Genomic DNA, 15,033 nt, shown 5'->3' on the forward strand with positions numbered 1-15,033 from the left:
AAATTGTTCTACATGTGCCATATGTGTGGCTCAATTTAGCTGTACATGCTACATGACCAAGTGAGTGTGACTGTTGCATTACTTACCTAAGTTAGTGATTGTGTTGGCGGCCAGGTTGAGGGTGTGGAGTGTGGTGAGGCCAGCTAGCTTGTGGAGTACTGTCAGATGATTGTGGGAGAGGTCCAGTCTCTCCATACTAACACACTCACCCAGGCAGCCAAGGTCACACACACCTATATAATACATAATACATAATAATTTCAAATAGAACAAAGTACATGTCCTCAATACAACATTGTATTTTCTAGAATTTTCCTAGATGACAGTTATGTATTATGACATTGAGATTTACTCACAAATAATTATAGCAACTAAATGAAAGTGATAAATCACTAATTCTACCATATATCTGAAAAACAATTGATTCTGAATAATCAATGAGTGGTTTCAAATCAAAACAAGAAAATTAGTAAAATCTAAATATATTTTACATTTGTATACTTATCCTGCAATACTCCTTAATGCATTCACTGCTTACATTGAGACAAAAAGCAGGACAGTGTACTGGTGATGGTCCTGGGTGATAAATTAATAAACTGTTCATCTTCCTACTTTTCTTGACCACCACTGCTGTCATGTGACCTCTGTGGCCTTAGGTCACCTATATATATATATATATATATATATATATATATATATATATATATATATATATATAGGTCTGCCTGTCACCCGAGCTTAAAAAAGACATACTTTTGAGGTTTCTGAAGCCAAAGTGGGGAGGCAAGTCAGCAACGGGTGGGCCTTAAACGTAGTAATGCAGGATAAGTATATAAATGTAAAAAATATTTAGATTTTTACTAATTTTCATGTTTCGAAACCTCTCATCCTTACTTATCCTGCATTACTCCTTAATGCATCTGTATTGGACTGTTTGGAAGAGGGAAACCTTCAAAATTCAGAAACCTCAATAATTCACACCTGGATTATACGACACCAGTTGGTCGATAAACCGTGAAGCGGAAACGTTCAGAAAAACGCCATTACGGTCGGGTTATTTCAATGTGAACATAGGAATTAAAGAGTAACTCCCTATCTTAGTAATAACGACCACTAGCTCACCAGCTAAATCTTTACTTACTACATCATAGAGCCTTGTAGACAATCAATTGTCTAATATTCTTCCACTGGCGAAATCTGAGTGACTGCACCAGAAATTGGAATGGCTCTGCATAGGGTGAGTTCATTATTTGCGTCGGGGGTTGGTAAACTGCTGGGCTATAACCAACTGCCCAAAACTTTGTACACCCTTGACGTCCTCGAGAGTCACATCGCGCCGATAATGACAGGCGAAAAACTGTGTCGGACCTCCAAAAACATCGTTCCATGATTGTTTTAATAAAACAATTGCTGTGTAAAAGCCATGGTAGAGGCTAACGCCCTGATCTCATGAGGATTATTCGCTCTTGGCCGATCCAGATTGGGGGTGGAATACGCCTGAAGGATGATTGCACGTAATCATAGAGATATGGTGTTGCGACTAACTTCGGTCGTGGATGTAGTAGACACGGGTATAAATAACCGCTTCCTCGAACCATGCCTAGACTTGGAACGGCGAATGAAAACTCGCCGTGCCCTTACCGGACATAACAGAAGTTCACCCTCAACTTCTTTTCCCACAATAGTCGATATTGGTGGGATGGTAAGGAACAATTGAGGTGGCCTGGTAATTGATTTTTTGCAGTAAAATCCCAGCACAACCCGAGATGCACCACTCCATGTGTCCCATGCTCAAAATGAACCCGGGTGATGTTGTTCTCATGTAGTGCCGCTGTGGCTAATGTTGGTTACCGTGACGTAGTACGTAGAGAACGTAATCCTCCTTGAGGATGCTCCAGTTCTTCCAAAATCGATCCAGTTTCTCTCCTACCGGGGAATCGACAGTTGGGATGACTGAGGCGGAAGATCCCAGTTGTGACTGTCCAACATCTCTGTGTTTACCCCTCTTATCACCTCCCCTATATATATATATATACCATGCTGGGACTGATAAGAACCTTGAGGTTTCCCTCTGCCAAGCCCTTTCCCATGAAAGGAATCCTGAGCCTGGCCTAAATAAATCATATAAAACTGCGCAACATGTTGAGAGTAATATGAAGAGAATACATCACCCATCGCAGATGAATTTTAAAATTGTAGACGAAAACTGAAGGCAGCGGTAGAAACTAATTGTTTTAGTCCACTTGTCCTTATAATGATAACATATAGCAAAACCCTTAAAAAGGGCCAATTTATACTAGTCCTTATGACATCTTAACTATTGGGCAGTTTGGCAAGGACTATAGGACTAGTGCCAATTTCTAACACTGTGAAGGTCTAAATAAACGAGAGCTCCACTGGTACACGTTCTTGCTGTAGCGCAACAGGCAGTGATGTGGAGAGGTGACCTAAGGTCATAGAGGTCAAAGGACAGCGGGGGTGGTCTTGAAAAGTGGGACTACGAACAGTTTATAAATTTCTTCACCCAGGACCATCGCCGGCACACTGTCCCGTTTTCTGTCGCAAGATAAGCAGTGAATTCATTAAGAAGTAATGCAAGATAAGTAAAAAGTTAGTGTTATCACTATCCCCTGCCATGGGGAACATACACTACATTTCAAAAGTCACTTCCCCTGTATCGCGAAACTATTTCGCTATACGTTCGCGATAGTGGCGTGAAAGTATCGCGAAAGTGACTCGAAAGTGGTGCGATAATACCGCGAAAGTGGCTAGAAAATGCCGCGAAGTTTCGCGAAAGTGGCACAAAAGTGCCGCGATGGTACCGTGAAAGTGGCGCGATAGTGCCGCGAAAGTGCCGCAAAAGTCGGTAATAGTGCTGAGAAAGTGGCGCCATATTGGTACACTGCATGTACACTTCAGAAATGCTGTTGTGCGTTACTTCCCCATGTATGTCGGATGTATGTTCAATCTAACCTGAAGCTATACAAGCCTGTTGCTCGTGTTATATTTAAAGAGGTGTAGGTGGTAAGTCCATTAACAGTATAAAGCTTTGCATGGATATGTTCTTAAAACTGTATTTTTTCCGCAAGGATGCATGACCTATTCTATATTAATCAATAAGAAATTCATTGACAAATGTTTATATTCCCTGATGTGTGTAACTCATTTGTATAAGTTATCAATAGTCTTTGGAATTGGGAGTAGTGTATGAGAACGCAATTCCCAGTGGTGCCTGAATACACTTATTTTCTAGATTCACCCCGATTTTGGTCCTCAGTTCATCTGATTCATACACAATAAGGACTTGCGTTCGTCCGTAAATGCCTGAAATGCTGAGTGTTAACAGCGGCTATCACAGTCTCTGTTTAGCATTTAGCATTCAGGATTAAATTAAGGAAAATACATTTCGGTTTGATGTGCTTATGAAAACGGAATAACTTTCCTCAAAACGAAGTAGAAACCTGGTGATACACGGATGATACATACATGTAAGGAAGAGAATTTATGGATGGAACACAATGTTTCAAAGTAATATTTACTCCTTCATCAGGTGAAGGAGTAAGTATACTCTCCGAAACATTGTGTTCCCCAAATTAAAGATGTCTACCTTATGTGTTGAACTTTGTAAATGATTTTCAAAGACATGATACATAGACGGTTTTAAAATGATAGGTCAAATACTGTGTTGTTTATCTGTTATCTGTTATCTGCTCGTTAATCAGACAAACTACTGCTACACTTGGTTTGTGCAAAAGTTGATGCACGTATACACATGTCGAGTGTCTCAGATACGCGGGGTCTGCTTACTTACTTACTTAAATTGGGACTTAAACGTGCGCTTTCCAACACATGCGTATTTCGCGCATGGGCCCGCCAGGCCATTTAGTGTTTGGTCGAAAAGGATATGTCCGAGAAGGTGGGGCAACCTGGAGGAGCTTTTAGGGTTGTTTACTTAATTTGGATAACAAATTTGGAATTTTGAAATATGCCATTCAAAAAGTGGATGGGGGACTAAATGTAGTTTTAGTAGTTTTAGTAGTTGTAGTTCTAAGTGTGTTTTTGTAGGTTTAGAATTTTAAGGTTTATTGGCAGCTTGTTTGTTGTACTTTGTTAGATGCGGCCGAGTAGGCCTGTTTTGATTAGATATATGCCTAGTGCTTTAAAGGTATGTAAGTCATTTAGGGAGTTTAGTACCGTTGCTAGTGTCATTTGATTGTTGCAGTTTAGTGTGGATTGGAGTGTTGTTCTGTGTTGCTGGTACTGTGTGCAATATAGTATTACGTGTTCAGGAGTTTCTTTTAAGTTGCAGTGGGGGCATTTCCTGGATTGGTGGTTTTTTTAATTTGGTGTAGGTGGGAGTTTAACTTAGTGTCGCCTGTTTGTAGTTTAGTTATTTCTGATAGTTATTTTGCCACTTTTGTATTACTTTTAATTTATTTTTTTTACATTGGTAGGTTGATGCTTACTTCTTCTAATTTTACTGCTGATTTGGCTGCTTTGTCTGTGTGTTCGTTGCCAAACACTCCAACGTGGGCAGGGATCCATACTATTTCTATGTCTTTTCCTAGTTTACGTAGATTGTTGGCGCTTTTAATTATCTGTTGTATTAGTTTTGGGCGCTTTTTTGTGTTTTATTTTTTTTATAGCCTGGAGCCCACTTAATGAATCTGAAAGGATTAGGGTTTTTGGTGGCGGGGGTCTGCAGATATAGTTGTGATTTGATGAATTCTTTATTCTCTAGACATTCAAGGGCGAACCAGACTGCAGCATTATTCACAATGAATATACTCAGAATATCTACTCCAATAAAAAAAGTTTATTATGTAACTTATAGCAAGACAACTCGGATAGTTAATTACATTGTCTTCTCACAATGCTAAGCAGGTGCACGAAATAACAGGAAGAGTCATGCGTTATATAAGTTACATCATAAACGTGGAGGATGAAATCCACCTTCCAGCAAATTGTATTCATTAGGAGTAGGGTAGATTCAGCTGTGCAGACAATTGAATAGTAGCGTTAACCAGTGGCATTTAAGACTTTTTTACATTTAATAACATATGTAATACTCATGGTCATTAGGACGGAAGCGCAACAGATATGAACGATATCGATAGGTTTGTGCGAGGATCAAGGATTACCATCTATTTGCGACACAAGATCTATACTGTATTTTTCAGTGAGTATTTGTACGTGGGCCTATGGCCTTTATACTGAAAAATAAAGAATTGAATTGAATTGACACAAGATCATATTTCTTCGTCAGCAACATCTCACATATCCTGTGGTATCGTGTTTGCTTAGAATATAGAACAATGACTTCAAACACATTACACTATGCAGTCATTTTGTCGTCTTGTTCTTAACATTCCTTCACTGAAATAGGATTGCTACGCAGTATTTAATTAACTTGTTACGTTGGATTCGAGACCAGAGAACATGTTATGTATCGATACCGGTTGTTTATTAATGTTCACTAAAGGAGGGAGGGCTACAATTGACAAGGACCTCTTGGCTACAGGTCATGAAAATAGGTTTCTCATGTCGTTGTGTTTAGTTATACGTGTGTGCCTGCACTAATGAAGTAAGTGAATGTTAAGAAGACAAGATAACATGTACCTGTATCAGCCATCACACAAAACAATGTAGGTATGGTTTGACACTGTTTTAGAACGTTTTGTAAAACGGATAGGACAAAACAAGCCAGTGCTGGCTTCTGTTGCTGCCCCTCCGAAGATCTGAATAAAAAGGTTATCATACTCATTGCCACATATTACGTTCTAAAATAGGAACATTTACAACGCGGGATTGTTGGCTCATTTTTTATGTACCACACCATATATTTAAGGAGTGTAGGACATTTCCCCCACACTGACAGTCCCCATCTCGGACAATATCCCGTACTGACATTTCCTCACATTGAATATATTAATAATTTATATTACAGTTTCATTTACAGTTTGACAAACTATTATAATATAAACATGAAAAGTCATCATCACATGTCAAGTGCACTACATGTCACCAGCTGGAAGTGACATGGGGAAATAGATTTTACTCTTTGTTCAGCTGTCCTTCATTTACAGACACATTTGACAAAAAAATGCACGAACTGGTTGAGTGACCTCCTTTCATCAGGTTGAAAGGATTACCCACAGAGAAAGAAAGGATTTGAAATCGACATGCTATTACGTATTCACTACCAACGTCCTCTAATATTAAACTGATACCCTTGGTATCCCCAAATGAGATCATGTATACTTTGTCACACCCAGTAATTGTTAAGATCACAAATCCTATCTACAGCCAGGCAGTCTATACATGTTTCCAATATCCTGTTATAATTAGTGGTGAATGCTAGAAAACACATCATGAAAGATGTGCTGAGACGCCTCCAAATATCCACTTCATAATTCTTACAAAAAGTGATATTCTACAGTAATAACATTTGAAGGCTAATCCACAAATACCATCGCATCAATTGTTACGGAGTGGTGACCAGCATTCGTTTATGCAAAATTGCAAAAATCAAACTGCCGTAGAGTAAAATGCACTTTAAAGCGAGCTGCAATCTTCTTTCGGATATTAGATATTGGTTAAGGAGATATTCATAATAATAAAAAATATTATCGAAATAAAATCAACTAAATTATCATTTTAAAGTCTTAAAAATTCTAGATTATGTCCCTAACTTACGTTTAGCATCCGACAGTTATAGTTATAATTCACCCAATATGATGCTGATAAGACAATAATATTTGAATGCGCCCCGGATTTAATCGGAGCATACGTTAACGTTGTATAGAGGTCTGACGTAAATTGACTTACTTACTTACTTACTTTGGAGATTTAACGTGCGCTTTCCGACTGATGCGTATTTCGCACACGGGCCCGGCCAGGCCATTTAATGTGTTTCCGAAAGGGGCGAAAGTGATGTGTGCAACCCAAGAGGGGGCTTTAGGGGTTGCTTATATAGAATTTGGGAATTTTGAGATTTGGAATAGATGCCGACGGGGTTGGGGAGGAGAACTAAGGGGGCTTGGAATGGTGGATGTTTGTTTGTTTATGTGATTTTGATTTGGTAGATTATTGTGTTTTTAGATGCGTTTTATTAGTTCCGTTTTGATCAAGAATACGCCTAAGGCCTTGAAGTTTTCTAGTTTATTTTGGGGGTTTAGTATTGCTTCTAGAGTGAGAGCCTTGTTTAGATTGAGGGTGGTTTGTAATGTGGTTCGATGTGTTAGGTAGTGTGTGCAGTGGATGAGTGCGTGTTCTGGGGTTTCTAGTTGTTTGCAGTGTGGGCAGTTATCTGTAGTGTGTTTTTTTATTTTTTTAGGTGGTTATTTAGGTTGGTGTGTCCTGTTTGGAGTTTAGTGATTACTCTGTCGATTTTTTTTATGGATGGAGAATTTTTGGTTTGGTTAGTGGTTTGCTGAGTACTTTTTTTGATTTGGCTATTTGAGTTAAGATATAGGTTATGCCATTTTTTGGTGATTTTTTTGCTTGTTTACACTTTTAATTTCTGATATTGAGATGGGTAAGTTTAAGCTTATTTCTGGGATTTTGAGGGATAGTTTAGCTGCTTTATCGGCATTTTCATTACCGTATATTCCTACGTGGGCGGGTATCCACAAGAAGGTTATTTGTTTGCCTGCCTTAGCTAGGTCGTTGGAGCTTTTAAGTATCTGATTTATTAATTTAGGTCGGTTTTTGGTATTTTTGTTTTGGAGGGCTTGCAGTCCACTTAGGGAGTCGGTAAGTATTAGGATTTTTTTTGTGGTTTTTGGATTCTTGATTATGGAGGGCTGAGGCCATGCTCATTAGTTCTGCCGTGATTATTGATTTGTTGTTTGGGAGTCGGAAGGATTGTGTGGTTTTAGTTGGTTGTGTCGTAAGGACTCCGAAACCTGTGTTTGGAGGTCGGATCTGAAGATCCGTCCGTGTAAATGTGACACCAATTTGGCCAATTTTCGTGTATGTATGCTAGTTTGGTGGTTTTAGCTATGTTTGGGTTGGTTTGTTTATTTATTTGGCAAGCTAGTGTTGTGTCTATTTTGTGTATTTTAAGTTTAGGGGTGAAGATATTTGATTGTTTGCAGTTTTGTTTAAGATTTTTAATTTGGTGTTCATTTAGGTAGTTTGTTATTCTTTGGGATATTGGGGTAAGTAAGGGGTGTTTACGAGCTAGAGCTTTGTTTTTGGGGTTGATGTTTTGGTTTAATAAGTTTTGGATGAGAGGGTTTGATTGGGACGCGGCCCAGAAATTTAAGCTTAGCTGTTCCCTGGGTAGACTTATTGGCATTTCTCCTGTTAAGGCCTGAAGTGAAGTGTAGGAGGTGCCATGTTGGGTGCGTGTAATTAGTTTGAGAGCCTGATATTGTATTGAGTCAAGTTTTTTAGATAGAGGGTTGTTTAGGGTGTTTTGAGTTTTGATCTAATTAGTGATATGTAGAGAGAGAGGAGGGTATCTTTGGAGGCTACCCAGTTAGAGCCAGTTAGGCATCTTAGGGTGTTTAGGTCTTTACTGCATTTATCCCAGGTGAGATGTTCATCGAAAATAAGTCCTAAGAATTTTGTTTGCTTTTGAAATTTGATTGTTTGGTTGTTTAGCTGGAGGATTAGGGAGGCGGGTTTCATGTTTTTATGTTTGAATACTATTCCTGTTGTTTTTTCTGAGTTAAGGGAGAAGCCCCATTTGTCAGCCCATTGTTGTATTTTATTAAGAGATTTTTTGGAGTAAATTTTGGGCCATTTTCATGCTTTTAGTGCGGATCCAGAATTTTGATGTGTTTACTTTAGGGGATAGGCCCTCGAATAGATCGTTTATCACTATATTGAAGAGGGTGGGGCTGAGGATACTGCCCTGGGGAGTGCCATTTTCTAGGGGACATTGGTCCGATAGTGTTTGGTCTATACCCACGGTTATTTTACGATTGTTTAGGAAGTCCTGGATGTAGTTTATTATCTGACCTTTGAGTCCTATTTTTTTAAGTTTTTGTATTAGCCCGTCGTGCCATACCATGTCGAAAGCTTTAGAGAAGTCTAAGAAGATGCCTGTGGTATATTGTTTATTTAGTTGTCCTGTCTTAATATCTTGCTCTAGTAAATTGACTATCGCCTGTCTGTAAAGTGTGACCCTCATGACGCCCTTATTTATTGTCACTGTCTTACTTAAACCATTCGAGTGACTCCGGTTTTCATTTCGTGTGACCGTGAGGCATTAAAACATTCTTACACCCCTCACGTACTTTGATTCGTCTCGATAAACACGTCAATACAAAGCTTATGTAATCGCTAACGATGTAGTCTCACTAACAGAACTAATAGACGGGCGCGAAGCTTTAGTGACAATACCCTAATTACTTCATGATTTACATGACGATGAATGAGCGGCGACAGTCGGTTCAAATGTGTGCCTTTGTTGTCTATGCGTACGCTTATAGCACCTGGTCGTGTTTAAAGAACAGTTAACATTTTAGATATAATGGAGGGTTTACTACCGCTACGCCCGAACGTAACGGTTGTCACAAGCATGATGATCATGTCAAGGATACATAAGCAATAAATCAAATACAAATGTACATATGTTGCTCTTTCTAAATAAGCACATTTACATTTACAAGCAAACATTATTTGACACAGTGTCATGATATTGCTGAATGGTTGCTTGGCCACCCATAGCAGGTGTTGAGTGGTCTGCAGGGCGTTATCAGGCGCCCTATTTTTTTCTTCTTAGGTGTCGGGCGACCCCCGGCATTCAGCTGCATGACCAGGGTTTCTGTAGCTTTTTGTTCCGTCTATAAATGCGTGTCTGGTCGGACCCCGCTTACTTTTATTAGAATGCCAGCCTTCGACCTGGTTGGTTGTTTGGGATCCTGTGGAGCTGAAACCTCTGCCCACCATCTTGAGCTTCGCTCACTTGCCTGTGAGACGGCCCCTATAATCCTCTATTGTTTTACCAATCAACACGCTTCATTGGCTATCGTTTTACAAAAACGCTTTTCGCAATAGAGTGATTTGATTTTCTTTTGACAGTTTCTGATATATATTCCCTGGATAGAGAAGATATTGGCGACATGGGTTCCATGCATCGTTTGATATTTGTAAACAATTCAATTAATTAATTTGAGCTCGAACATATGTTTAAGAAAGTAAGAGAGGTTCTGATTTCTCGCGAGTGTGTTATCGGATATCTCCAGTTGGCTTGTTATACGCTATAAGCTATAAATGTTTCGCCAAGAGATGGATTCAAACTTCAAATGGTATATTTCGAAATTCAAGCGTCTATACTGACTGCACTAACACCCGCCAACAATGTTAATGAAATATTTAATATGCTACAGTTTCATAATAAAAGCGACACAATCCTTCCATATTCAAAAGAAAAAATCTCTGCTAAAAGCATTCCAACCGTATCGTGAGCATGTGTTTATAAATCACTATCAAATAGTGATGGTATCGGGGGTTCGTGACATGTTAATTCCATGTAAGTGGAAAATAATACAACACAATCGTCTTGCCACCTAACATCCAAGATAATATTTCCCCCGGCCCCCTTTCAAGGATGTTCTTTTAAACACATACATGTGTATCTAAAGAAAGAAATCTGTGTATTGCTTTAATAATAATATTGCATACATTTGAGGCAAAGCCCGTACGTTATATACCTACATTAAACTGACACTTTTGCTACGTACACGTGTCACAAAATGAACCTGTCAGACCACTTCAGAAATTGATTTATGAAATTGCGAAATGCCCGCGTCCAACGGGTCGATGCGTATGTGAACCAACTATTTAATTATCTGTTTTAGAACATTGAAATGTTTCTAACACTGACAACAGGTATAATAAGTGATTAGTTAGAAGGGGCACTACTTATCAGAACGAATCACTGAAATCAGTAAGTGAGTTGGGTTTAAAGCCGCTAATCTCTAGCTTCTTCTCGGCAGTCTGACATTGGCCGCTTGGGCACACTAGCTGCCATGAGTCGATTTTGCTCGCTAACGCAACTGAAGGACAGCTAAATCATCTTGGAGGCAATATTGGTTTTACGCCTCTTTCAACTCTGATTGGTTACCCGTGATCTATGAAGATTTGGACAAAGGGTGCATGTTAATAAATTTCTTCAGCCTAAACAAACAGACAAAAAGAACGACAGAAGCTCATCGGATGTCGTTATTTGGAAATACCCCTGGTGGGTATAGTTTATAATAAGAAAAGCATCCCTGCAGTGAAAGCATTTTCGGATTTCGGATTGCGTGGGTAAACTACTCCCTTGTTGTTATCCATGTTTTCTGGTATAACCCTACACTTGTGTATTTGTCGTCATTCAATTGATGCTCAGTTAATTTATTAAAGGTATAATTACTGGAGGCACCACACAGATTACCTGATAAAGATTCCCATTAGGCATTTCGTGTGTCTGGGGTATTTATTCAATTCAAATCAAGGTTTAAACCGAATCCCGGTTTGAAGTGAGGTGAAATGTATGTTATATAATATGCACGTTTCAGCCCAGCAAGAGGAGTGATCACCATCATTCCTCGCCATCAAAGGATCAGCAGAAATTATGTTGATTGAATAACCACTGTTATTTTGCACAGTGGATTTGTCAAAAGTAAGCGTTTACATGTGTATGTTTACTAAAGCAGACGGAATACCCCAATATCTGGGCGTGAAGTGCCGATGTGCAAACAACATACTTTGTTCAAAGCCGATATAACGTTGATTGATTGCTCATTGTTATCTAACTCAATGAATTTTTTTAAAGAATCGTGGACATTATGAAAACAGTTGTCACGTGGGCTGTCTCAGCTGACCTTTGAGACTTGACACCTATGTGAAACAACTGAAACAAACTACGTGATCAGTTGAGAAACCAAACACGGGTTATAATATCCCGAAACGATAAATATATTTTGAAATATTTGATTGTGACAGAGACACGTGACATCCAATAAGTTTCTTTGTACAGCTGCAGATGTGTGGAATATTGTTCCTTTATGTGACTATTTACGGTTGCATTCCTCGAACAAGGCAGCTAAGACAATATACATATAACTTTGGTAGGTTGTAATTATGATATTTGCATTTTGTTTTCATTCATTTGCTGTAGCATTGAACAGAATCATTCTTGTTCCTCTACGTCTTGGTTGGGAAGTTCTTCGATGCGCGATAGACGTTGTTTTCACAAGTCTTTTCCTTTGTATGCGTGTATATGTTACAGTCAATGTGTAAAATATGATTCACTCAGGCAATCTATAGAACGTCTAAATATTTCAGCGATTGACTGAAAAATCTGTTCATTTATTCAACAGATGGACTTAAAATGACTAAGACGGTCAAAAGGGCTTAAAAACATCACAATAGATTAACTAGAAAGTGTTTTTACTCGTAAAAACATATGTCTCCCCCCGATCCCCTAACCCCCATTCATTCGTTTACTTCACGTTAAACCCCATCTCTTCATTCCCACCCTCCATTACTAAATAACAGAGACAAAAATAGAACTCCTAGAAATTTCAAACAACTAATGGGCACCACTTCAGCGTCTAATCAACACCACTAATCCCTCAATCATTTACCCACCTGACAGTGTAGTCATCTAAGTAGCACAGTTTTCTTGTTACTGAAGTATTTGTAGAAAATCCACTTAAAGTACTAATAGAGTTTGGACACAAATATATTAATATCCCCAACATATCAGAAATGATGTAGCAATGTTATATGGCACAAAGGAAAGTCTCTGTGATGTAATTGCCCGTGTATCTGACTCTGCAGGTCTCTACACAATGACATATGTGATGTCATGGAAACTGTAATAGCAATGCACCACACCAGCTCTCTGATGTGAAAGATCCTTGACATAAATATGGTCAATAACAGTTTCTTTCCTGGTAGTGGACACTTCAATCAGCTGCGTGAAGGGTTCTTGCAGAAGAGGTTGCGCTTTGAGTTTCTGAGTTATGGTCCAGAAACAAAGCTTACTCCCATTCAGAGCCTATGTTCAACTTATCTCCATGGAAACGAGAAAAAATAAAAATGTCAAAAATCTCTAAATAACAAAAGGTACCACTTCAGTGCTGGGTTAATGTGTATACAAAGTTTCGCGAAAAAATATTAAACGGTTTCCGAGTTATGGTCAGGAAACAAAGCTTACCCCCATTCAGAGTCTATGTTCAAGTTATCTCCATGGAAACGAGAAAAAATAAAAATGTCAAAAATCTCTAAATAGCAAAAGGCACCACTTCAGTGCTGGGTTAATGTGTATACAAAGTTTCGCGAAAAAATATTAAACGGTTTCCGAGTTATGGTCCGGAAACCAAGCTTACCCCCATTCAGAGTCTATGTTCAAGTTATCTCCATGGAAACGAGAAAAAATAAAAATGTCAAAAATCTCTAAATAGCAAAAGGCACCACTTCAGTGCTGGGTTAATGTGTATACAAAGTTTCGCGAAAAAATATTAAACGGTTTCCGAGTTATGGTCCGGAAACCAAGCTTACCCCCATTCAGAGTCTATGTTCAAGTTATCTCCATGGAAACGAGAAAAAATAAAAATGTCAAAAATCTCTAAATAGCAAAAGGCACCACTTCAGTGCTGGGTTAATGTGTATACAAAGTTTCGCGAAAAAATATTAAACGGTTTCTGAGTTATGGTCCGGAAACGGTGGGAACGCCAACGCCAACGCCAACGCCGACGCCGACGCCGACGCCGACGCCGACGCCGACAGGAACCGTGCCAAAAACAATTTGTCTCCCTCCATTCTGGGGGAGACATAATTATGCTGGGATAAGAATCCAAACAATATAGAAATGTACTTTTAATATCCTTACATTTTCAGTCACTTGGTGATGATATTAAACATAAAAATGTTTGGAATTCGTCATCATAATAATACAGATGGGCATATTTTTCAGTCAATTTGTGAAATAACTGAATATTTAGGCATTTAATAAATTTCCTAAGTGAAACTTTTGCACGTTTTGACTGTAAAAATATAAACACCATAAAATAAGCAATGGGCAGGTGAAATATTTTCTTTGTGTTGCAAGTCAAAACAGTGTAAACGAAAATCACACAATTACTTAGCAAGTGACTTATCAAAACACCATCACCATTAATGATGCTACCCACAAAGATACCTACATTTCCTTATTATTTCCAAAACTGTATTTCATTTTGTTGATAAATGTGATCATACGCCCTTATACTGTCAATAAAAGTGACAACTGAGCTTACGAATGGCGCAGCACACGTCGCTATATCATCCGGGTACTCACGGGGGAAAACAATAACAAAGGCAATAACTCTCGGGGAATTGATTTAGGTAATTGCCCATTTAACAGTATTCCAGTTATATCACAGCACGTCAGCTTAATGAGGGAGGAAAGCCCGAAGAGATGCAGGTCTCAGACGTTTACCATTTCTGCGAACCCCACAAGCACGGGTATGGTGCTGATAAACCTAGAAACTTAATTGGGGCGAACCGTGTTACGAACCCACAATCATAGGTTTCTGGCGTGCCCAAGGGACGCAACTATGCACAGCGAATCGCAGCGCCTAAGACGACTGGGCCACCCGTGCCCCCCACTGAAATCAAAATCGGGGCACCATGTTATAAATCCTGAAGACGCTAAAATAGCAGTTCATGGAAGATTTACATCTACTCATCAATTCTAAGAAAAGTATGTCTAATTGAATAAAATTTCTCAATCAAATCTAGTTATAATCAGCCTGATAAGTCTATGTAAATACTTACATGTATATTCTAGTGTCTTCCTCTAAAACACGAAACCAGCTCTTCCCTAAGTTCATTTCAGAAGCTTCGTATAAAGTTGTGTTATTTCAATGTGGTAACTGTACATGTATGTCTTTGACTTGCAAATACCTGACTTGCATTTGCATGTGTTTGTGTCGGATACGCTCTAACCTGATTCATGAGTATGATTCATTAACACATGCTTATGTTATAGTGGGAATGGAATGGGAAAGAAGTAAATTATTGAAATGGTTTTGTTTATTTTGTTTC

At 38.8% G+C, this 15,033-nt stretch overlaps 1 protein-coding gene across 4 annotated transcripts in view; it reads right to left on the reverse strand.

Moving 5' to 3' along the window:
* The window catches only part of LOC124121070 (leucine-rich repeat-containing protein 61-like), a 158,481-nt gene that overhangs the window by 132,067 nt on the left and 11,381 nt on the right, over positions 1 to 15,033 (reverse strand). For all 4 annotated transcript variants that reach the window (XM_046484021.2, XM_048396526.1, XM_046484022.2 and 1 more), the window contains exon 3: positions 87 to 233. In XM_046484021.2, the coding sequence (XP_046339977.1) occupies positions 87 to 195 (109 nt within the window). In that variant the 5' untranslated portion in view covers positions 196 to 233. The remainder of the gene's footprint in view (positions 1 to 86; positions 234 to 15,033) is intronic.

The sequence above is a fragment of the Haliotis rufescens genome, unplaced genomic scaffold, assembly GCF_023055435.1.
Source record: "Haliotis rufescens isolate VD_foot unplaced genomic scaffold, xgHalRufe1.0.p SCAF_1, whole genome shotgun sequence".
Lineage (NCBI taxonomy): Eukaryota > Metazoa > Mollusca > Gastropoda > Lepetellida > Haliotidae > Haliotis > Haliotis rufescens.